Source organism: Aptenodytes patagonicus, chromosome 22 (genome assembly GCF_965638725.1).
Source record: "Aptenodytes patagonicus chromosome 22, bAptPat1.pri.cur, whole genome shotgun sequence".
Classification (NCBI taxonomy): Eukaryota; Metazoa; Chordata; class Aves; order Sphenisciformes; family Spheniscidae; genus Aptenodytes; species Aptenodytes patagonicus.
The window spans coordinates 1,558,890-1,581,944 of record NC_134970.1 but is presented as its reverse complement, the minus strand read 5'-3'; the positions used below and the strand labels follow the sequence as shown (position 1 = coordinate 1,581,944).

The following is a 23,055-nucleotide window of genomic DNA, read 5'->3' as shown; positions in this document are numbered from 1 at the left end:
TCCCCCCAGCTGCTAGAATTGAAACAAGGGACTCGCTGTGCATGGGTTTTGATCCTGCCAAGGTAAAATACAAGTGTTTTGCCCTGGTTTTACTCCCCTCCCCGGGCAGCACGTCAGGCTGGAGTGGGCGAGCACAGCCCCACGTCCCAGACCGCACTGTGGAGCTCACACTTGTCGTGGACAAAGTCCAGCAGCGCCTGATCCTTATCTGTGCATGGACATGTGGAAGATGAGGCAACACATCTTTCCACCTCAGCGGTGCTCCTGCCAAGACCCACTGAGATGATGCTATGCCACATTTTGGGAACTGTCACCAAGAGGCAGAGGTTAGCCTGACGTTTTGTCTCAAGCTCCCCTCCGCGACTCTGCAAAACCCACAGCCCCAGAGCCACGGCCTGGGCTGGTGGGAAGGCACCTCCAGTAGCCATCAAGGCCAAGGTGCCGCTCGGCACGGGGCTGGCCTCCCAGCTAGGTCAGGATGGGCCCCCAGACTCACAATTCTTGCACAAAAGCATTGCATTAATTACATTTTAATGTCATAATATTAAATAAAAAAAAATTTTCAATTCAAAATTTGGGTTCAGACAAGAGAACTTTGCCAGGCCTACAGCAGGTGGGCTAGAAGAGCACCCGGGTGCAAAACTGCATGAAACGGGGGCAATACTAGGTGCTAAGCACCAAAGTCCCTGTGGCTGTTCCTCTGCAACCTCCTCCCCTCCAGAAGGCAGCCATCACTCCTTGAGATGGCACAGCAGAGCACAGCCACAAATTGGCCGGGTGTCGACAGCCACATGGCCGTCTCGCACTCCACGCTTACCTGTCTTCACTCTGTGCCCATCGCAGCCCGTGGGAAGGCTCTTCTGCGCCCGCACCAAGCAGGCACACAGCGCTTCAGTACAGCAGAAACTGCCGGGGTAAACCAAAGTTTTATCATTTTATTCATTTTTAATAGGGACAGGCCCTTAATATGGCTTGCTGGGCTTTGGGGTTTCCTTTTCTTTTTATAGCCCTATTTTACTTAAGTGTTTTGGGGGGACAATGCCTATAGCACACTTGTGCCTGAGCAGACCAACTCTCCCAAAGATTTCTTGGCACTTCATATGGGGATGCTCTGGCAGCAGGGGCTGGTCCTTACGCCACGGTCATTTCCCTTCCAGCACCTCCCAGCCCCTCTCCTGGCAGCTCTCCCCCCCCCGAGCCACCAGCACGCACCCGCGGCGTGCCCAGCACCTGCTGTGCCCCTGCCCGGGACGGGCAGCTGCCCGTGGCCCCACTGCCAGCACGGAGCTGCGCACCGGCCAAGGGACGCAGCTGAAACCAGAGCCGAGCCATCTGCACGCCCTGCGGCTCGCCAGCCCGGGAAGCCGACCCCTCTCCTGCAGAGCTGGAAATGCTCACCGCTCCTCTCCTCAAGCACGTCCACCCACAGCAAGGGCAGAGCTGACGCTCCCGGTGCTCCCATTCCCAAGACTGTCACCAAGGTTACCCCCCATGCAAAACGAGCCATGCCAGCAGGAGGGTTAAATTTGGGCTCCTGCGGGCAGAGCTGCCCCAGAGCAGCAGTGGTTGCAGCACGGCTCCGCCTGCACCCTCCAAAGCAATTTCAAAGCAGCTTTACCCAAGCTGGAGGCTCCGGCACTGTGCACTGGCCGAGCTCAGCATGTGCAAAGCCGGTGAGCAGAGCCAGGCTGCGGAGTGTCATCTCCCTGAGCTGCTCTGAGCGGTCGCACATCTCTGCCTTCCCCAGCCGGCAATATTTAGGTTAAGCCTCAGGTGCTTACGCTGCCTTGCGAATTCAGGCAGAGCTCTTCTTCCAGATGACATTAAACTCATGCAGTTTTCCCAACTATAAAGCTGGGTTTAATCAAAGTTGCAATTAAACCTGACAACCTCCTTGTGCAGACTCTCCTAAATAAGATTAGGAACAGCTAAAATTAGTCTAATTTAATATTAATCATTAATCCTTTTATCCACTCTTAATCCAATTTAAATGTCCACACAACGAGCTTGCACAGGCTTTGTTACTCAAATTTAAAACAAAATTGAATTAAACATTATTTAATTAAATCAACACAATCTGAGTGCTGCTATAAAAGGCATTTGCCACAGATGATTATCAGCTGCTTGGTTAACCCTCAAAGTTATCCTGGGCTCTCCCTACCACTCCAGCTCTTAGTCCTTCGGGATTGCATAGACATCTCCATCCGTATTTAATGGATAAAAAGTACCCCTCCTAGCCCTCAGGTTGGAAAAGAGACTTTTCAAATATAAGGTTCAGGAGGCAAAGAAAATCCTGCCTCAAAAAAAAAAAAAGAAAACCCAAAACAACTTTTTTTGGGCAAAATGTCATGATTCCAACACTTCACACTGACCTTTGTTTCTGGGATTGCGTACTGCACAGACACGCTGCTTTCTGGTGTTTGTGCAGGGCCTGAACAGCTTACGCTGCTCGCCGCTCTCCGGGGCTGGAAGGAGAGAGCACATCTTACACCGCGAGGAGCCAGTAGCCTCACCGCACAGCCAGCCCTGGCTGGAGCTATGGTGACCTTGAACTTTCCCTGTCTAATTGCTGTCTCCTCCAGCTATCTTTTCTGCAATGGTCATTTTTCAAAGCATCGCAGAAGAGAAAAACATAGCTTGAATACAGGAATCAGCTGCAACCTTTGCTGCCAAGTTGGCAGAGAAGATAAGGACCTTTTATTTAAAGAAAAAAACCCAGACGCTGAGGAGGGATAGACAAGTCTTTAGCAACTTTTACAGCCAGTCTTGCAATACCGTTTCCTAAGCACATTCAAAACTTGCAAAAAACCCCCAAGATTTCACTGGCAGAGTTTCCTTGAAGCATTCTGCTTGCTGTGAACGACCTCCCGCCCGGTGTGGGTGCTGCGGGGGGCAGGAGGGGCAGCGACGGGGAAAGCCTCCAGCCTCCCTCCGACGTGCGGGATGTGAGGAGCGAAGGGTGACTCACTGCTCCACACAGGCCCACCACAGAGCTCGGGGGGGGGGGGGGGGGGGGGGGGGGGGGGGGGGAGAAAAACACCCCTAACACCCCCCCCCCCCCAACAAATTCAAGCACCACGTCCCTTCACGAGGCAGGCCAGCCACTGCCCACGCTCCCGCGGTCAGGGAGCTGAGCAGCGTGCGGGGCACTAATGCCTGCACCCCAGGGAAGGCAGGAGAAGAGGGGAGGAAGACAGCACGGTCCTCGCCCGGAGGATTGCAAACGAGAGTTTGGAATTGCAACTCCAACACAAGCCAGACTTTAGGCTGGTTTTAACTATAGAATCAGAGAACGGTTTGGGTGGGATCGGAAGGGATCTTAAAGATCATCTAGTCCAACCCTTATGAGCCAGTTCAGTGATTTTAGGGCAGAATTTGGGTAGTATCACCTCGCAGGGCAGTTTTTCAGAAAGGAAGGTATTTAAATCCTCCAACAGAAGAAAAAAGGGACCCGGCTAACTAACACACACTCCAGCAGTTCCCACATTTCTCAGAGCTCTCTTCTGCCCCTTTCCCACACTCAGAGACGAAACCGGTGCTCGGCCTCTGGCTGCAGCACCAGTGACGCCGCAGGGGCAGGAAAGGGAAACACGGCACCAGTTATTCACGTCACAAGTTAATCACAAGTTATTCACATCACAGAGAGGTTTCTCCCAGCCAGGCCGAGATAAAACCCAGCTCAGGGGCGTCAAACCCCCATTTCCTGTGCCACAGTCCCTCTTCTCCATGTGCTGGGGGCAGGGAGTAAGAGAACCCCCCTTTTTCCCTCCCCGGCTTGAGGACAAGCCCCTTCGGCTCCAGCTTGCTTTGGGGGCTGCCTGCCCACCCTTTGGGCTGCACCTCGCCAGGGTTTACAAACACCCCTGGGTGCCCCTCCAGGAGATTCAGCCTGGGGAGCCACCAGGCAGCAGCCTCCTTTACAGCATCTTTCGAAGGATCCCTCCTCTGAGCTTTACCTCTTTCCACATACACCAACAGCTCCTTAAAAGCGCTGCTATCACATCAACTCACACGGTATTGCAATTTCTACGTGCTGCCCTGGCAGAGCAATTCCCATCATCTCAGCCATAAGGATCAGATGAGAAATCTGTCCAGATGCCATCATCTGCTCTGTGAAGTCTGAAGTTGTAAACCCCAACAACTTCTTGTGGCTTTAGCATCTTCTCTAAGGTCAGCAGCCGCTGCAACGTATATGGTTCTTCCAGCCAGAGCAGTATATGTGCACCGATGGAGCCACCAGCGGAAGCAGATGATGTAATCTGCTGTATGTTATTGATGCAATGCTCTTCGGCAGCAAGCCAGGAAAGCAGTGTGACAGTGCTGCCTTCTGGTTTTCCCCAAAAAAGGAAATACGCTGCCCTGTAGGTGAATCACAAGGAGTGACACTTACAACGGGGTGTTACAGAGTTTCAGCATCAAGTGTAGGAAAAGTGAAAAACAGGGTCTTAACAGGTTGCCTGTAACTTTCACTAATTTAGGGATTTCCAGTTACTCTCTTATTTCCAAGAAATCAAGGTGCTGTCACACACTGCATCTATCCGCTTTCTAGCGGCTCCCCTTGCCATGAACCACCTATAGAAACCTTTAACAAACATCTTCAACGCCTTGTCCTGGGTAACACTTTTGTTATGCTTCTCTAAGGCTTTTTTTTTTTTTTACCCACTTCACTACAAGAAAGGGCAGCAAGGCACAAAACATCTGTTCTGCTGAATTGGACTTTGCACAAATCCAAGCCCTAGATCCAAACTCTGCAATATTTTACAACCTACGGACACAGACCCTCTCCCTCACGCCCAAGTTCTAGCTCAGTAAAGCTCCTACTAATATATTAAACGTTTCTTACAGAAGCAGCCACAGTCATACGGTAAGATCCCTGGCTGTGAAATCAGACTTCGGGGTAATTATTGGGGGGGGGGGGGGGGGGGGGGAGGGAGAACACTGACAAGTTTTGTAAAGGGGGGGGGGGGGGGAAGAAGAGGTTTTTTTTAGCCTGGCCGGATTAAGGGCAGGAGCTGCCAGGGCGGCGGGGGGGCGGCCCGTGCTGGCGGCATGCTCGGGGCAGCGTGCTCGGGGCAGCGTGCTCGGGGCAGCGTGCCCGCCCCGGCCCGGCCCCCCCGCCCGGCCCCGCCCGCTCCGGCGGCGATATAAGGCAGCAGCGGCGGCGGGCAGCAGCTGCCGAGCGGAGCCGAGCGCAGCCCAGCCCCGCCGAGCCCACCCCGCAGCGCTCACCGCCCCCTCCCCTGCCCCGCAGCAGCAGCCGCCGCCTCTAGGTAAGGGGGTGCGATGGAGTGGGATGCGCGGGGGAGGCGGTGGGATGCGCGCTGGGGTGCAGGGGGATGCTGTGCAAAATGCGGGGGCATGCCCTGGGGGGCCCGGCTGGATCCCCCCCCCCCCCCTCCCCTTGCCGCAGCCCGGCTCCGGCTGCACGGGGTCTGCTCTGCTGCGCAGCTCCCTCCTACAGCTGCCCGGAGGCCGGGGCGATGGGGTGGAGGTGCTTCGCTGAAGCAAGCCTCTAGCAAAAATAAAAAATCCCCACTTAAAGCAGGGCTGGGGTGTCTGCAGAGAGCTTGGACTGCCTGGAGGGCTGTGACCGCTACGGGGAAAAAGCAGCTGGATTTAACTAATATCCCTCTCTCTTCTCTTGTAGAACGGACATCTTCCAAATCTGCTGAAAAAAAAACAAACCATAATGGAAACCATGCATGAGCTGATCCCCTTTGCCAAAGAAATGCTCAGCCAGAAGCCCAACAGGAAAATGGTCAAGCTGTACATGCTGGGCAGCGTGCTGGCTTTCTTTGGTGTGGTTATTGGGCTGGTGGAGACAGTGTGCAGTCCTTTCACCTCTGCAGGGAGGCTAGAGGAGGAAGAGGAGGAGAAGAAACCTGCCCCGACGCAAGAGCAAATGCTTCCTCAGAAACAACAGGATTTGATCTTGGAAAAGAGCAAGAAGCCGGTGGTGATGCAGAGGGCCCTGGTGACCAGACAGCACGCCTCCTAAGAGCCCCGCCGCTGGAGAGGTGCCTGCTGAGCAACCAAGCACAAGAGACTCTGCTGTCCTGTTGTACCTGGTGGTGGTTCCAGCAAGAAGAGAGAAGGGTTGGCTGAAGGAGAAGACCGCAAGTGCAAGACTTGAAAGAAGTGGATGGTTATATTTGCTGCTGTGCAGCAGTGGGGAAAAATACCTTTTGTTGGTATAAAAATGTGCAAGATGCACAGCATGGTTTCTTATTTTTATTACAGATGCATTTTACAACATTTTGCAAAATCAATAAATATTTTATATGGTACCAGTGCTCTCCAGCTGCATTCATTTCAAACCCTTCTCTTACAGATTTGCAAGTAGGTTTCACTTGCACCTCTGGCTTCCCTCAGGCATAGCTGGGGAGATCCAAGGAACAGTTGAGGATGGTGGCTGCACCCTCCAATAAAGCCTCCCTTGGTGAGGCCCCTCTGGGACTGAGGGGGCTGGCATTTCCGTACCTCCAGCAGCTGCTCCCTTCCAAAATGGGCCAAGTGGGGTGAAGGGAGGAGGTGGCATTTGTCTCACACAGGTGACAGACACATGCCCTGAGCTGGGGTTGTACTTCATGGGGTTATCTGGGTTTAACGGCACAGATTTGTGTCTCTTCTGGGCACACATGGCCATGGCACTGTTTAAAAAAAAAACCCTGACCAGCCCCTAGCAATCCTCTAACAGGCTACAGCTGCTGTACAGCTAAAAAAGCTTAAAAAAAGTCTTCTACCTTTCCTGGGATCCTTCACAAACCCACCACAGACATCTAATTGTGCAGAATAATATTAGCTTCCAGCATTACAGGGGTGTCACAGATAGAAAGACTGAAGCATGGAGAGACACAATAGCACAGTCAGCCTGGAGTGTGTGGAAACAGGGATCCAAGCTTCAGGGCTGTACCCAGGGCACTACCAGACTCATTAGAGGACTTTCATGTATTTAAAAGTCTTTCCTGGGCTTAGTAAGAATCTGTTGCATTCAGGACTATGTCATGTTAGTCAAATAAACCCTCCAGACAGCCACAGCTGAAAGATCCTGACCACGCTGCAGAAGGGAGGGAAGAGAAATAGTCGCTGCCAGTCATGACTGGGGCAGAAAAATCCCTCTTTAACTGCTCAATGGCAAAGGCATGGCCAGCGGGGCAGAGGTAGGAGCAGGCTACACACCTTGCACAGAAACTGGGAGATGTACCAGCAATATGCCACTATCTAGCTAAGAGCAAAACAATTGATACAAACAGCAGGAGATAATGGAAAGTGAAAAAGCGCTGCCTGACACCAGTGCCAAATGCATAGCTCCTCCCAGAGCCGCACAGGTCAAGACCAGAATCTGAAAATATAAGGACGCAACTGAAGTTCACCCTTACGTTTTCATAATACATAACCATGCAATTAATTTTGTTGACAATTATTTCTGTCAAAAAACCCAGCAGCACATTGTGGAAGAAGAATCCTACTGAGTCTGCACAAAAACTCTGTTCAAGCTTTGAATCAAGTATAAAGCACCTTTTCCTCATGGGGAAAAGAGCAGAGTCCAATTAAATTAAAAACAGCCTTTCAGAAATACTTCATTTAGTCCATAACCAAGCCTTTTGGTCTCTGGCAATCCAACACCTCATTGATACCAGTGGAAATTTTGTGGGCAAATATGAGAGGAGAATTCAGGCCTGAAGAAAGCCATCAGCTGACGAGTGTCCATCGCGCACACACACACCCCCCACTCCAGCTTTAAGCAGGTTATACGTTTGCAGCATGGCCTCAGGGACAGGGAAGGCTGACCTGGAATTCCCTGTGGCACGCTCGGTGCATGGATAAACCAGGGACCTGAATGTCCGTGGCTGTGTCAGCCATGAAAATATTGCCAGGTCTGAGCTCTCACACATTACTGTAATTCAGAAGCATCACTGCTGTGGCAGAGCTGAACAGTTGATAAATGGATTAGATTGAGATGAGAATCACGTCTTTGTCCAACACAGCTGCAAAACCTGTCAATCGCACATCAGTTCCCAAGATTAGCCCTTCTCTACACGTTGTAGGTGTCTCACCCTGCCCTATGGGAAAGGGAAAAAATTTAAAAAATTAAGAGAGAGAGCTGGTCTCAAGCAGCCCAGCTTGCAAGTCCAGGGGTGACTAGGGAGCTCCAGGCAAGCCCATCCGGGATGACCTCCACCGCTTCTGGGTTTGGACCTCAGGTTGTCATCTTCACCCCACATACATGGCCTCCTCGCATCGTGCCGGCACCCTGCTGCCCACACCTCCTCTCCACAGTTATCCAGTCGCAGGGTTTATAAGCTTAAATCAAAGAGGTTTTCAAAGAGGTTTGTGGAACAATCAAAATAGTTCCTCCTAAGACAGTTAATGGGATTAGACAGCTAAACCATGCACTGCGCCAGCGGTTCTGGAGCCAACTCGGTAAAATCATGTCCTGCGGAAGACAATCTCCTGCCTCCTGACGCACTGCAAGCTCAGAGGTTGTTACCTCTCACATATTACCCCAAAAGGTTAGCCTGAGAGGTCAAGCCATTACCATTTCCACAGCAGATTGCATTGATATTAGACAGGACCAGCTCTCTGCGGAGTGGTGAATTAGACACATATTAATGGCTGATTTTACCACAATGACCATATAAAGCCTTATTTAAACCACACAATGATAAATTCAGTGTGCATGGAGGCTTAGCAATCCATTTAACATCACCTTAACTATACTGAATGACAGACGTGCCAGATGCAGTAGATTAAAAGGCTTCAGCAAACTTCCCTGTCTTTAAACCATGGCACAACTCTCCAAACCAGCCTCTTTCCCAGCCCCATCTCCTGAACACACACCCCCCCCCCCCCCAATCTCTATTTCAACACCAGACAAACTGCAGAAAGTCCTGGCCAATACAACTGCCACAAATACAACCCCACGCAACCAGCAAACAGCATCCACACACGCTGTCAACGGAGCATGGTGGAGTCATTCTGAAAGCCCGTGTGTGAATTGCAAAGAGAAATTTTAATTATACATGCTGGGATATACCAGAGAGCAACCAGATGGAATAAGATGTACAGTCAGTACTAGTAAGGACACCTCAGGCGAGCTACAGTGTAGAAGCATATGGAGCATTTAAGACTGAGTTAAACCAAAGTCCTGAGGGATAAGCTCCTGAAGAGAGCTACATGTTGCCCAAGGTGTGAGTTAGATTGCCGAGCGTCACATGAGATTGATTTCTGTTATTCTCTTTCTTTTAAGACTTGTCTGAACCCAGTTTACTTTAACCTGTAAACGTGACATTTTCCTGGTGCATTAAATCCTCAGGAAAGTTGCAGCTGACATGAGATCCAGTCGGTATTTGTCTGTACCCATCTTGCAACACCTCTTCAAAGATCTTATTTCAGCTTGGAGCCGCTGTCCAGGCTTTCATCATACGGAGTTGAAGGCCACCTAAAACCCAGCAGCCCTCCCTCACAGGCCAATCGCTTCAAGGGCATGAGCCAAATGTTTGAGAGTCCTTACTCGCTATTTGCAGTTTGGACTCTGGATGTTTCAAGAGCTGCCAGGCTAAAATTAAGAGCCCAGATAAGCGTATCAGCCTCTGCCACCCAACACCAAGGGCATTGGGAACACGGGCAGCAGCCAAAACTTAAAGCAGCCACAGTACGAACAACCAAATAATCAAGGCAGCAATTCCTGATTTGGTCACACAAGAAAAAAAATAAAATTTAGTGCTTAGACATGGCTTAAACATCACAGTATTTTCTCTAAACCGGCAGCGAGTAGAAATATCATGTCAAACTAAACCCAGTCTTACAGTCATCTCAAGTCTCCCTTGGGACCTGAGTGTGCATTTTTCAGGAGCGGTGCAGCCGTGACAGCGATAGCGTTCGCAGGATGTCGGCACTGCCCAGGGGCCGTGCCCGGGAGCCATGGTGAGGCGCTGTGTAGCCGTGCCGAAAAACACACGCATCTGTCACAGCTTAATAGCATCATGTTGACACGCACGTCAGCCTAACGCAAATATAACTGAGAGCAGCCCTTTATATCGGTGATATGTGTAAAGAAAGGAATTAAATCTGTGCTTGCGGTAAAGTATGCTGGGAGAGCTGGGTATGAGAAACAATGTTTTAATGTCTACAAAACAAAGGAAGGCGGAGGGGGAAGGAAAATCCTCTGCATTTAACAAAGATTGGATAATGGGTTGAAAAAAGCCAAATATCACTCAAAACAGGAAAGAAAAAAAAAAAATAAAGAAGAAGAACTGGTATCCCAGTTCCTGCCAAGCGCTTTTGAGTCCCTGAGCTGCATGCACAAACCCGCCGGAGGCCCAGCCCTGCCCCTGGAATGCGCTCCCTCCAGGCAGCGCCGGGCTGTGGGCATGGCCGGGGCTCTCCAGCAGCTTGCCTCTGCTGCTCTGCCAGTTTGTTGTCAGAACAAGTTTCCTTCACATCTTCGTTTCCTTCCAGTGAGGTCCAGGCAGCACGAAATGAAGAACCTCCCCTGCACAGAGCGGTTAGCACAACACCAAGCATCACCCCTTGAAAAACACTGCTTCAAACGGACGAGTGATACAGAAGTGATGTGCAGCAGGGGGATACATCCAGGAAAATTCGGGTGAAGCCGTTTCAGAAGCAAGAGGCTGCTCCCCTGTGCTTCTGGGGCTCCATCTCACCGGGCCAGGCACGCCACCGGGCTCCCCTCTGCCAAGGTGCAAAGGTTCGGCAGCAGCGGGGCCAGGACCGGCCTCGTGGGCTAACATCAGAAAACATTTCTCTGCAGTCACCTCTTCCCACCCTCCTCTCCCTTCCCTCACTCCCCACCTCCAAGAAAAGGTTAAAACAAGTTCTTAAGTTGCATACAGCAAAACAAACCCAGAAAAAGCTGCGAGTGGGAGTGAGGAGCAGCAGCACCCTGGAAGGGTGACAGATGGCCAAGAGCAAACCCACGTGGGCAGTGAAGCGTGGCCAGATCCGGCAGCTCCTGCTGCTGCCGCAGCCCCAGCTCTCCCAAGGACCACACTAGCAACCACCCGGCACACTTCATTTCAACACAGGACACACACACACAAATTTTCTTTTCTAAAAAGTTTATGTCCAAAATATTCAGTATTTCAGTCCTTTATTATCAGCTACTTTGTTTCACACAAAAACCCAAAGCAAACTTGCAATTCTCATTAAACAACACACCAGCAAGGCAAGTGCAGCATCTGGCTCTGTACCCACCGGGCTGCCTCTGGCCCCGTCTCCCCGCACCGATGCAGAACAAAGAGCACGCGGACGGTGCACAAAGGTTGACAGTTATTGCTTTACTGCAGTATCCTAATGCTAGTAATAAACAACAATATCTGAAAAGAGCCTCTCTCCCTGCCAGCAACACAGACAAGATCCAGCTGAGGTAAGGTTAATTCGTTCATTTTTTTCAAGCCAAGGAATGAAGTGGCCCCATGATCGCGACCCAAGTTCAATGCAAAGGGAGGCAGGAAAAGGCAGAGCTACTGTACTGGTGTTATCTGACCAAGTGTGGGTTGAGTGCTTCTTATCAGAGGGAAAGTTGAGACTGAAGTAGAAAGGGGGGGGGATATCTATAAAGCTGAATCAATGCCAGAGAGCTCCACTGCCCAACCAGATATGTCACTAAGTTAAATAATCTTTATTTTAAAGCTGCAATAGGGGGAAACAAAGTTTTCTTTAAATAATTCTTCCTGGCTGGTTATGGTGGAGGGGTCTGAGAGGGACAACCACAGCATTATGCCCATGTAAATCAGACCGTGGTGCAGCCCCTGCACTGCAGATGAGGCTCTCGTCCCAGCAAACACGGCTTTCCCCACTGAGAAAGCGGAGGCTCTAGCGAGGCAGCTCCAGGACACGAAGCTCCTGCAGCATGCCCCCATCCCACGTACCAACAGCAGGTACTGGTACTCTGCGATGAAGATCCCAGCGCCAGACCAAAGCTGAAGCGTAGTTTACCTATTGCACGAGATCGACGGCATTGAATTTGCTGCTGCCTAGACTCAGGGAGCTAGCAGACATTATGTGTTTTTTCCTCAGACTACATTCATTTAAAAAGAAGAACAAAGCTCTTGCAAAACTCGAAGCAGGAACCACGGCATCAAGGACCCTTATTTCTCTGCAGAAATCAATATTCAGTATTTCATTGCAAACCTCCCTGTGCCTGAACAGCTCCTTGGCGCTAGGGCGGTTGCACCCCCAGTGATGGGTTCAGCTCAGCCCCTGCTCCCTCATCTGCTCACAAGAGTAGGTAGAGGTGAAAAAATAAACCCTGCCTCAGCAAAGCATTTTTGGAGCTGTTTGGGGGCGGTACACGCTGCTGGGCCCCTACTGCCCAGCATCCCGGTGGCAGGCAGCTGCCTCAGGGCGCAGAGCAGAGATACCCCTGGGGAGCACGGGGCCTTTGCTGCATGTCCTGCTGCATGTCCCCCTGCAGCACAGCGGCCCCCGGTTGCTCCCCCAGTGCCTCACCCACCATGAGGCTTTTAGCAGCGATCAGACCTGGGCTGCATCTCTGCACGCACCCGCTTACTGTGCCAATGGGAATAAAAGACGATGTTTAACCACCTGCACTAGGCTGCCTCTGATGTTCTTGAAGTGAAACTTGATGCTGCTCAGCAAAGACACACCTCTTCCAGGGTGTTGTGCAAAATTCTGCATTTTAACGTAGGACAGGAAATATGAAAAGAGCCAGGCAGAACCCAAACAGCACTGCCGGTTAGGCCGAGGTTCACCAGCCCCAGCAGGGAGCAAATTGGAGGGTTTGCTTCACTTACCCATCCACCCGTGATTTTCCAGTGCTTTGGAAGTTGCAGTTCCTTCACTAACAGGTTTTCAAGGATTGGCATTGCTGCTTCCCTCTGGAGCAGCTCTGCAGAGGGTTGGTTTTTTTTTTTTCCCCTCCCTTCTCTTTCATGCTTTATTTCCTGACTCCACAGTGGGATGGGTTGGTTGCAAAAGATTCTCATTCCCTTTTTGGGATTGGTTTTGGCCTTCTGGTTTTATTCTGCGAGGGAGAATTTCAAACCGGGTAAGTATTAAAAGTGAATCTGTCTTTAAGGAAAAATATTAAACGCCACATTTGAGTGTTTTGCATAGAAACTGTACAGAGCTTGGACCAAACCATGTCTGAGCCTTTGTGTGGTGGCTGATACTGGAAAGTTGTTTTAACAAAGATTTGAAGTCAAACGAGCAAGTAATATGCAGAAATAGTTCCTGAGGGAGCAGGTGAGGCAGGGGGTCTGAGAGGGAGAGGGCTCTGAACACTCCATTTTCCAGTGTGTAGCAAAAGAATTTATAAACATGACTTTTAAATGTTGGATTTTAAGTTTTGAAGCATGCACTTAGTGGATGATTTTTATTACAAAATAGTTGGGGTGTTTATAAGTTGTGTCCTGACTTGTGGAAAAGACTGCTGGAAGTCGAGCGCTGTCCCCGTGTCACTGCATTCAGTGAGGAGCTGCAGCTGCTTCTCAGCCCAGCTTTTTCCAGCAGACGGACGAGACATCCTGGTGCCAGATGCTCTGCACTTGCAGGCTCACTTAGCTTCCAATTAACTACTTACTCTCAGGGGCATGAGGGGATTTTATTTTATTTTTAAATAGGGTTTGGATAAATTAAATCCCTGTGCCTTGGTCCCCAGAGATGCTGAAAGGGAAGCGGGTGATTGTCACTGGAGCAAGCACTGGAATTGGTGAGCAGATGGCGTATCACCTGGCACGGATGGGATCCCACATTTTGATCACAGCACGGACAGAGGCCAAGCTACAGAAAGTAAATGGCAAGCTGAGCACTCACACATGCATGTTCATGGCGGTGCACACACAAACATATGAAGGCCAATCTCACATCACAGGTACATGCATGAATATATGCACACGTAATTGCCATGGCACAAATACCAGATAGGCGCAGTGACATTCACAGGTATGCATACCTGCACTGTCTGGGGCTCCTGCATGCGCAGAAATACCTCTCATGCAGATACATGCACTCTGCATAGCAAGCACATATGATATTTGAACTTGCTTAGTTATGTACACATATCCCCATACACACAGGTTCCCTCAGCACACACACCCTCATTCCACTGCAGTGATATACAAGCTCCTGCTCACCCTATACGCATGAAATTCCAGCACAGACTGCACCGATAAAGAGCCAGACTGCCTTGGGTAATGCATTCACCAAAGGAATAATTTTTCAGGCTCCCTTTAAAGCTTAAAAGGCTCCAAACCTACTCCCGAAACTCCAAACTGCTGTTTTAAGGCGGGGACACACCACAGGGAGCACAGACACCCTCTTTTGCTACCACACCAGGCTTCCCAGGGCAGGGAAAGGGATTTCTGACGCGTCATGTTGGTGCGGCAGGTGGTGGAGCGGTGCCTGGAGCTGGGGGCAGCCTCCGCATGGTACATCAGCGGCACCATGGAGGACATGGCCTTCGCTGAGCACGTGGTGAAGAAGGCAGAGACCTTGCTGGGTACGTTTGCAGCCTGCTCTCTGCAAATGACAGCAGAACATTCTGTCTCTCCTTGGCCATGCCACTTTTTGCCACACGCCCACTAAAAAAAGCAGGAGAGATGGAGATGGGGTGAGACAGGAGAGATTTTTCCCTAATTATGCCCTTTGCAGTCCTGTTCCTCTGCCCGGCTTCATCGCTCCAGCTCAAACTGAACTGCACTCTCGATTTCAGCTCTGTGCCCTCATGATATCCTGTTCCAGTATCATAATCCTGGATTTCATCACCCCCAGCTACTGTGGTCTGAAACCGTCCGTTAGGCCCGTGGCAGCCTTGGTATTGCAGTCACGAGTCACGGCTGTGGAAATGCAATGTTTCAGCTCCACGTGGAGCACACCCTCTCCTGCCCCAGGCCCACAGACAACTCAAGGGTGATCCCCTTTGTGCCATGGTATTTGTGTTTTGAACCAGGGCGGGGGGGGAAAATCACAACAAAACTTTTACTGGCAGCCACCATCCAGACTATATCTCTACTCCAGAGATGACAGACCATAGCTCTGACCCAAAAACCTGATTTCTTTTGATGACAGTTATCCTGCTCCCAGGAAAGGCTCTGCTCTGCTGGTTGTAGCCCTCTCCCACCCAGCACTAACGTCTGCTCCTCTGCTTGCAGGAGGCCTAGACATGCTGATTCTTAATCACGTCGGCACATCGTACTTTGGTTATTTCAATGGGGACGTTGGGCACGTACGAAAGCTCCTGGAGATCAACTTCCTCAGCTATGTGGCGATGACCACGTCCGCCCTGCCCATGCTGAAGGAGAGCGAGGGCAGCATCGTAGTGGTTTCATCCATGGCAGGTGAGTGGGGAGCGAGGTAGGTGACATGGGATTCAGTCGAAAGACACTGTGGGCCGATTTTCAGAAGCAAGCAGCATGCAGAGACACCAGGCATCATAAAGGAGCTGTAACTGCTTAATGTGCAAAAAAAACCCCACCAAAAAACCCAAATCTAGATCTTTTTTATATTTTCTTGATGGAATTTGTTCTCTGATGCAAGCCAATCGCCCCAGCTTGCTTTTTGACCAGCCCTGTAATTAAACCCCACACCCTAGTGTCAGGCTCATTAGAGCAGCAGAGCTCATACCTCCAGTTTTATGGAGAAAAGTGGAAACGCAGTAATTTCTCACTGCGTTGGATCTCTGACTGTTCATCTTGGTTTGGTAGGTCAAGTTCCTGCTAATATTTGTAGAGCGAGTTATTGACTGACTCTATTCACAAAAACATGACTCTGTTCTAATAAATTTCTGTTAAGTCAGAAAACTAAATTACTAACAGATGTGCCCACTCACAGCCGGTATGTTAGTTAGTCTTCTGGCAATCAGCTTAGCTCAGTATCCAGAGACAAGAGTTTAAACTTTGCTCCACCTCTCCCCTCCGACGGTTTCCTGGTTACTGCTGGCTGCTCGTACCCTGAGCAGAGACAAAAGACATGGTGTTGGCCTTAAGACCTTGAAAGAGCTGGAAGCTGACAGGAATACTTGTAATGCTGCTGTTCAGGTGCCAGGATGACATTTCACTAGCAGTAAACTCCCTTTGGGTAAAATACTTTATCTGATGAAGGGCAAAACACAGGTTTGGGCAGAGCAGCTTTCCGTGCTATAACAGAACTTCACTCTGTGTCCAGGTAAAGTCGGGTTTCCCTTTACGGTCCCCTACTCTGCAACTAAGTTTGCCTTGGATGGATTTTTCAGCTCCCTGAGGCAGGAATTCAGCATTCAGAGCGTTAACGTTTCCATCACACTCTGCATCCTTGGCTTCATTGATACGGGTAAGATCAGTGCTGTTTGATCCGGCTGATGAGGAGCCGAGCATCACCTTCTCAGCTTCTTATCCTGCCCTTCGCGTCCCTCTGCCACCGACTCTCCCCTTTCACCTCTGCTGCTGCTTTTCCTCCAGCCCTGCTGTAGCACGAGTGCATGCAAGACACTCCGGTCTCTGGGGGGTCCTACCTCTTCCACCAAAAAAAAAAAACCCACAGCCTCAGAACTAATTTCTTTCCCCCCGCTACATAAAACCAGCTGCCGCACACGGGCTGGCACAGCCTAACATTCGATTAGTACAAACGGGCGTGCCAGCCACCTGTACTGATGCAACAAGGTACGGGAACGCACGCGCACGGTCAGGGCAGCGGAGAGGAATTTAGCCTCACGAATTTCATAGAATCATAGAGGTTGGAAAAGACCTCTAAGATCATCGAGTCCAACCATCGACCCAACACCACCATGCCCACTAAACCATGTCCCTAAGCGCCTCATCTACTCGTCTTTTAAATACCTCCAGGGATGGGGACTCCACCACTTCCCTGGGCAGCCTGTTCCAATGTTTCACCACTCTTTCAGTAAAGAAATTTTTCCTCATGTCCAGTCTAAACCTCCCCTGGCACAACTTGAGGCCATTTCCCCTCGTCCTAAATTTTCCTCCGTTTTGACCCGCGTACCGATACGCCCGATTTTAACAAGCGTTTCGCAAGCCCCCGCTCTCCCCGCTTCACGTTAACGCAAGGAGCCGGCCCTCCTCGGCCCCTCGGTTTTGCTCCTCGCGGGCCGGGAGCGTCCCCCGCCTGAGTCCCTCCTGCTCCCGGGCAGAGAGCGCGGTGCGCGCCGCCGCCGACCTGCTGCTGGTGTCGCCGGCGCCGCGGGAGGAGTGCGCGCTGGAGATCCTGAAGGGGGCGGCGCTGCGCCGGCGGGAGCTCTACTACCGGTACGGCTCCACCAGGATCCCCCTCCTGCTGCGGGACTGGGCCGCCGACCTCCTGGACTACCTGGTCAGGAGCCGCTACCGGCTGGACAGCCTGAAGAGGAACTAGCCCGCCCCCCCCCGCCCTCCTGCCTGATGGAGTTGTAATTAACGGCGGCCGCCGGCTCGGGAGGGTTCGCCGGTCCAACACCCTCCTCTGCCGGCGGAGACGGGCCTCGCCGCCGGGGCCCCGCCGCTGAGGTCTGCTCCTCGCAGGGTAGGACGGGCCTGCCCGTTAGAAATCTCCGCTTGCGCTTGGAAAGAGTTAATTATTTCATTTTTAAGCAGATCGTGTCGCCCCCGACGGGGCTGGTTGGGACGGCCGCATCGTGCGGTACGAGGCGTGGAAGAGGGGAAGTCCCTGCAGCTGCAGCATCCCATCTGGTCAGACCCACTCCTTCCCCGGACTAGGGAAAAGTAGTAACAAGCTAATTAAATAAAATTTACTAACCTAACAGTTTTGTGTGTCCCGTGGGGGTTTTTTTTAATCCCCTCTCCCTCCATTACTAAATGCTGCTGTAAGTGGGCACAACTCCACTGACTTGCCTTTCACGGGAAGGTTGAACCCTTGCAATAATCCTTCATTATTTCATTTTAGGAATAACTGCTTTTTTAGCCTACTTTTTTGTTAGTTTAATGCCCAAATTAAATGCAAGTTTTTACCCCAAGCAAAGCTTTCCAAACGTGGTAGACAGTTTCTTACACAAATATTTTAACTGGAAAACGCCTTCCAGGCGCGCAGGGCTGCTGCATTGCCACCCTAAGCCGAGAGCTCGGGCCCCAGGAGCAATGCATGCTGAATGCGAAACCAAAGCACAAGCCTGCAGCGAGCTCTGCACTGCTTCCCTGACCCTGGCAGCAGTGCCCGAGCTGGTGCATTTACACTTGACACGGTTCTGGCCATTGGAGCACCAACTGTTACCCGTTCTGAGACAAAGCGATGCGAAACTTTCCCAAACCCTTCCCACTGAAGCACTCCCCAGGATCGGTTTGCTCCTCGCTTTCTAAAGGAAATCAGGAACTGGCGTTTCTGTTCTCCTTATCCCGAGATCACCTACGCAAACCAGCGCGCACGGAGTGGGTTTTGCCCTGTAAACTTTCTCTTTCAGAAAATGAGTTGCAAACCCGCTCGCCATATGCCCAGGCAGATGCTGAGCAGTGTGACACACAGCGCTTGTGAAAGCTGAAGATCTTTAGTATTCACCCGTTTGGCTCTTTTACTGCCTTTTGCAATCAGTGGATTCCTCAAGACAAGACTGCAATTTTTTAGGTATAAGAGCCACCCAACAAACTGTCAGTGTTACACCAATGGTGATACCACGTAGGATAAGCCAGAAGCACCAATAAGGGTCTAAACCCACAAACTTTGCCAGCCCTGCTCTCTCTAGATACTCCTATGAACCTGTACCACAGTGATCATTGCTGATCAATAAATCCTTGCAGCAGCCAGAGAGGAAGGGAAGCGTTGCCTCGGCTTCAGACATGGAGTGAGAGAGAAGGATGTCCATCCTATGGAGGTCTGCACTGAGGGGACATGAGTGTCCCAGCCTTAAAAGCAGCCACCAAACACGCCCACCACTTTATCGAGCTAGAAGCTTTTCAGGGCCTTCCCTTCAGTGCTCTCAAAACCACGCTTGAAACTCCTGTCAGGATAAGGGTGCAAAGGGACAGACTAAAGTCCAAAGCGACGCTCCCCATTAGGTTAATGTTTGCTAAACCACAGGAAGCACAGAGAAAAGGTCCAACAGATACCAGCAAAATTGTGCAAGACGAGAATCAGTTCAAAACTGCTAGCACTCCTAGCTCCGTTTGCAACCTACTGACGCATCCACCTCCCCACGGTCAGAGCCGCAGAGTTTGTCTTGCTCCTGCCTGTACTTTTTCAGAGAGATGGGTGTGCTCCTGAAGATTTTCATCCCCTTCCTGGGACTGGCACTGGCCTTTTATTTTTATTCAGCACCTGAGAATTTCAGTGAAGGTAAGTCATTGGACAAACACACTTTAAAACCGCAATCAGGGAGGCTGCTGCCAGAGTGGCAGCGTGTGCCCACGCAGAAGAGCACGGGCCATTTGAAGGGCCTTTCAAAGCACCGCTGGAAGAGCCAAAGCATGGGAGGGCTGAGAGCTCAGAGGGGAGCGCAGGCAGCCCCCAGTGCAAGGGGTCAGAGCACCCTGTGCCACACAGGAAAGCTCATGGGATTATGCTGGAGTCTGCCGGGACACATGGGAAGCGTCTGATCTCAGCAAATGATTTATTTGGGAAACATGCAGTTATCCACTTAAAGCATTTAATCGTTTTATTAGTCAACTCTCGCCATTTCCAAAAGCTGCTCCCAGACCAGGCTGGATACAGAGCTCAAGCCTCGCACGCGCTCCCCAACCAACTGGGACTAACAACCAGACTCCAGTTGGGGTCTGCACGAGCAGCGCACGCTCCAGCGGGGCAGTGCTGCTGCCTGCAGCTCCCCGCACCCAAAGGCAAGGGGCAGAGAGGAGCCGTGGTGCCCGTGTGCGGGGGGACAGTGTGGGCTGCGCCGGCTCTGAGCCCTGCGCCCTTCTCTCCAGAGATGCTCCGGGGGAAACGGGTGATCGTGACAGGAGCAAGCAGCGGCATCGGGGAGCAGATGGCGTATCACCTGGCACGCATGGAGGCCCACCTACTGCTCACGGCGCGGACGGAGGCCAAGCTGCAGAAAGTAAATGGCAAGCAGAGCATGCCAAGCAGGCGAAACACATTTGCAATCCAGAACCCCGCAGGCAGGCAGAATGCAGATATTCACCCTGGCCTGGGCACACAGGGATGCCAGATACCCTACAGATCCACCCCAGCATTTCCCCAGTACAAGCCTGTTCTAACACATACATCGCACTGCAACAAACTACATTTTCAATGATGACAGCACAGCATTTCTTTCTCTGCAGTCTTCAGCTGTGAATTCTGATCTCCACCACCAAGGACAACACTAGTCTGCCCAAGTCCTGGTCTCATCAACCCTTGCCCTTTCTCAAAGTCTGAACTGTTTTTGCATCCTGTATACAACAGAATCAAAATTAAGCAGTCGTATCCCTATTTATAAATGCTATGTGTTTGGCTCAGATGTGCCATTGTTTAACTCCGCAGCCAGAAACATTCCTCTGAGCAATGTGTCTCCTCCCATGAAGGGAGGAGGGTTTCCTGCGGGACAGGGAGATGCGCTGCCCACCTGCCCCAAGACAGCAACAGCCTTTGTGGGATGGCGGGGAGGTCCGTGGAGGGGGGTCCATCACCAACACCGCTCTCACCACAGGTTGTGGAGCAGTGCCTCAAGCTGGGTGCCGCGTCCGCCCACTACGTGAGTGGCTCTATGGAGGACACCACGTTCCCTGAGGTGGTGGTGAAGGAGGCTGAGAACACCTGGGGTAGGTGATGGGGAGCTGCCCCTCCTCACTCCCCAACACACCCCACGCTACATTGTGGGGCCATCCCAGCCACCAAGAAGCTGCTTTGTTTTTAGATGCCGGTTGCTAATAGCAAACATGCTCTGCTTCCAGGAGGCCTTGATATGCTCATCCTAAATCACATCGGTTACACCTACTTCAACTACTTCAATGGGGACGTTGGGCACATACGAAAGCTCCTGGAGATCAACTTCCTCAGCTACGTGGCGATGACCACGTCTGCCCTGCCCATGCTGAAGGAGAGCGAGGGCAGCATTGTTGTTGTTTCTTCCATGGCAGGTGAGCACACGAGGGACCAGGCTTTCCCTGCCCACATCCCTTCCTCTGCCTGCAAAGAGGCTGCTGCGGCTCTTCTTCAAAAGACAGAATAAGGACCATAAGGCAGAGAGCCACCCCGCTGGGAGTCAGGATCAGCATATGATTTATATCCTGGATGCACAATTCAAGTCCTCTGGCTGATTTATATTCTATGCCCTGTCATTCTAGTCTCTTTGCACCTACTGGTCACCTTCATGCATTGCAGTCAATGGTACACCACTGCAGGTTATTGTATGTGCATGGCCACATTACACATGCATTTGCTGTACATGGGTACATATGCAGGAATATAAGAACAGTATCACCCACAACTGAAGGTACTTCATGCCATTGTATGCCATATGTTAAAAATTTAACATTCCTGCATTTGTTTATTTCTCTCAAGCATTCATTACAGCTTACTCCGTCACCCTAGATCACAATATTGTAGCTACTTGAAGGGCAAGAGGAAGGGAGAGCCGTGCAGCCTGGTGTCTGCCCAGTACATGAACCCTAACATTGTGTGTCTGCTCCAGGTAAAACTGGCGCCCCATTTAGTGCTCCCTATTCTGCAACTAAGTTTGCCTTAGATGGATTTTTCAGCTCCTTGCGACACGAATTCATCATAGACAAGGTCAACATCTCCGTCACACTCTGCATCCTGGGCTACATCGACACAGGTAAGCTTAGCAACACTGGGGCCCCGCAACTCAGTGCATTTCCAGACAGACCCAAGCCAAGCCCACCACCCACCCTCTGGCCCCAGGCTGCTCAGCACGCTGCTTCACCACCGCTGCTGGACCCTCAGCCTGCAGTGGCTGTACAATTGTGGAAATGGGACCCCAGCTCTATAAAAAAGTGTGGCCTGAGACCTTTGACTCTGCTATCCTTGCAGTAAAACCAGGGGAGGTGGGGATTCCGTCCTACGGTCACTCAAGAGGTGGAAAGGAATGGGAAGGACATAGCTGTAATTGTTATTTATTTTAACTATTCTAAGCCTTGTTAAGTAGGTCTGATCCCCAGAGTTTGTTGGTTTGTTAGAGGAAGCTACAGACACCCCAACTGAGGCGGTGGTGCCTGTGGCAGCCCCTCCATCCATCACTGCTCCTTCCCTCCCTGTCCTCCCGTTCCTCCAGAGAACGCCGTGCGAGTGGTCTCGCATGCCGTACGGTACACGCCGGCACCGAAGGAGGAGTGTGCGCTGGAGATAATCAAGAGTGGGGCGCTGCGCCGGCGGGAGCTGCACTACCCATCCCAGGCGGTGGGTAGCCTGCTCCTCCTCCAGGGCATAGCCCCCGACTTCCTCGACTCCCTCATCAGGAGCAACTATAAGGTGGAAAACATCAGAAGGACATAGCCCCCGGGACAGCGAGCATGCCGGGACACCTTGGGCCAGGCACGAGGGATTTGGGTGTTAATCCGGCTACTCGGGTGCCCTTTTCCATGCCACCGGGGCAGCCCCACGCTGATGCACCCTGGCAACCCAGACAGGATGCACCAGAAGCCTAAACACACAGCATGAAAATGTCCTTTTTAGTAATGAACTCTTGCAACTGGCTTTTTCTGACCAAGCACTTCAGAGAGGCTCCTGGCAGCAGGATCTGCTGCCAGCGTCCTGCTCACCAGCAGGTTTCCTGCTCAACCTCCAGAAACTGTTTCCCCCACTGAAAGCCACAAAGGCAGCGGTGCCGAGCACTGTGGGAAGCGAGCCGAGCCACAGCCCAGAATGAGGATTTGGGCCAAGCAGCACTAACCACCCAAAGCCACGAGAGGGTCTTTGAACCAGGAATTTTTTTGTCATGTATCCCTTCTAGGCTGGTCTTTGTAAAAATAAATCCTATATTACTTTACGAGATCTCTGCTTTTACTTGTGTTCCTTTTCCACATGCATAGGCAGAGCCCTTATCAGCGCCCAGCTGGTTAAACCGACCTCCCTGCATGATTTGCATTAACACAGCTTTCACTTCTCTAAAGACCTTAATGAATTTCTGCCATTGGTGACCTCTCCTCAGCTGCCGATACACACTTTTTTTCCTTTCCAATCTGCAAGAAGCCTTAA

General features: G+C 51.3%; 3 protein-coding genes across 4 annotated transcripts; all 3 read left to right on the top strand.

Moving 5' to 3' along the window:
- The first annotated feature begins 5,216 nt into the window (after positions 1-5,216).
- On the top strand, positions 5,217-6,287 carry G0S2 (G0/G1 switch 2). Its single transcript, XM_076357808.1, has 2 exons — positions 5,217-5,270; positions 5,648-6,287. Exon 2 carries the CDS (start codon positions 5,690-5,692, stop codon positions 5,996-5,998), a length of 309 nt encoding a protein of 102 aa, XP_076213923.1. The 5' UTR covers positions 5,217-5,270; positions 5,648-5,689; the 3' UTR covers positions 5,999-6,287.
- Positions 6,288-12,906: 6,619 nt separating this feature from the next.
- Positions 12,907-17,712, top strand: LOC143169994 (11-beta-hydroxysteroid dehydrogenase 1-like). 2 transcript variants are annotated; one of them, XM_076357880.1, is made up of 6 exons: positions 12,907-13,033; positions 13,646-13,776; positions 14,374-14,485; positions 15,138-15,323; positions 16,150-16,293; positions 17,550-17,712. In XM_076357880.1, exons 1-6 carry the CDS (start codon positions 12,946-12,948, stop codon positions 17,699-17,701), a joined length of 813 nt encoding a protein of 270 aa, XP_076213995.1. In that variant the 5' UTR covers positions 12,907-12,945; the 3' UTR covers positions 17,702-17,712. The 2 variants fall into 2 exon arrangements, with proteins under 2 accessions (XP_076213995.1, XP_076213994.1); XM_076357879.1 differs by lacking the exon at positions 17,550-17,712 and adding an exon at positions 17,111-17,331.
- Positions 17,713-19,053: 1,341 nt separating this feature from the next.
- On the top strand, positions 19,054-22,851 carry LOC143169960 (11-beta-hydroxysteroid dehydrogenase 1-like). Its single transcript, XM_076357817.1, has 6 exons — positions 19,054-19,239; positions 19,827-19,957; positions 20,549-20,660; positions 20,793-20,978; positions 21,533-21,676; positions 22,133-22,851. Exons 1-6 carry the CDS (start codon positions 19,152-19,154, stop codon positions 22,351-22,353), a joined length of 882 nt encoding a protein of 293 aa, XP_076213932.1. The 5' UTR covers positions 19,054-19,151; the 3' UTR covers positions 22,354-22,851.
- Positions 22,852-23,055: the final 204 nt, after the last annotated feature.

Excerpts from the sequence above, each read along its gene's own strand:
- G0S2 (XM_076357808.1), top strand. The coding sequence starts at position 5,690 with ATGGAAACCATGCATGAGCTGATCCCCTTTGCCAAAGAAATGCTCAGC.
- LOC143169994 (XM_076357879.1), top strand. The coding sequence starts at position 12,946 with ATGGGTTGGTTGCAAAAGATTCTCATTCCCTTTTTGGGATTGGTTTTG. Across the intron at positions 13,777-14,373 it reads CAGAGGCCAAGCTACAGAAA|GTGGTGGAGCGGTGCCTGGA; the intron begins GTAAATGGCAAG and ends TTGGTGCGGCAG. Across the intron at positions 14,486-15,137 it reads GAAGGCAGAGACCTTGCTGG|GAGGCCTAGACATGCTGATT; the intron begins GTACGTTTGCAG and ends CTCTGCTTGCAG.
- LOC143169960 (XM_076357817.1), top strand. The coding sequence starts at position 19,152 with ATGGGTGTGCTCCTGAAGATTTTCATCCCCTTCCTGGGACTGGCACTG. Across the intron at positions 20,661-20,792 it reads GGAGGCTGAGAACACCTGGG|GAGGCCTTGATATGCTCATC; the intron begins GTAGGTGATGGG and ends CTCTGCTTCCAG. Across the intron at positions 21,677-22,132 it reads CCTGGGCTACATCGACACAG|AGAACGCCGTGCGAGTGGTC; the intron begins GTAAGCTTAGCA and ends CCGTTCCTCCAG.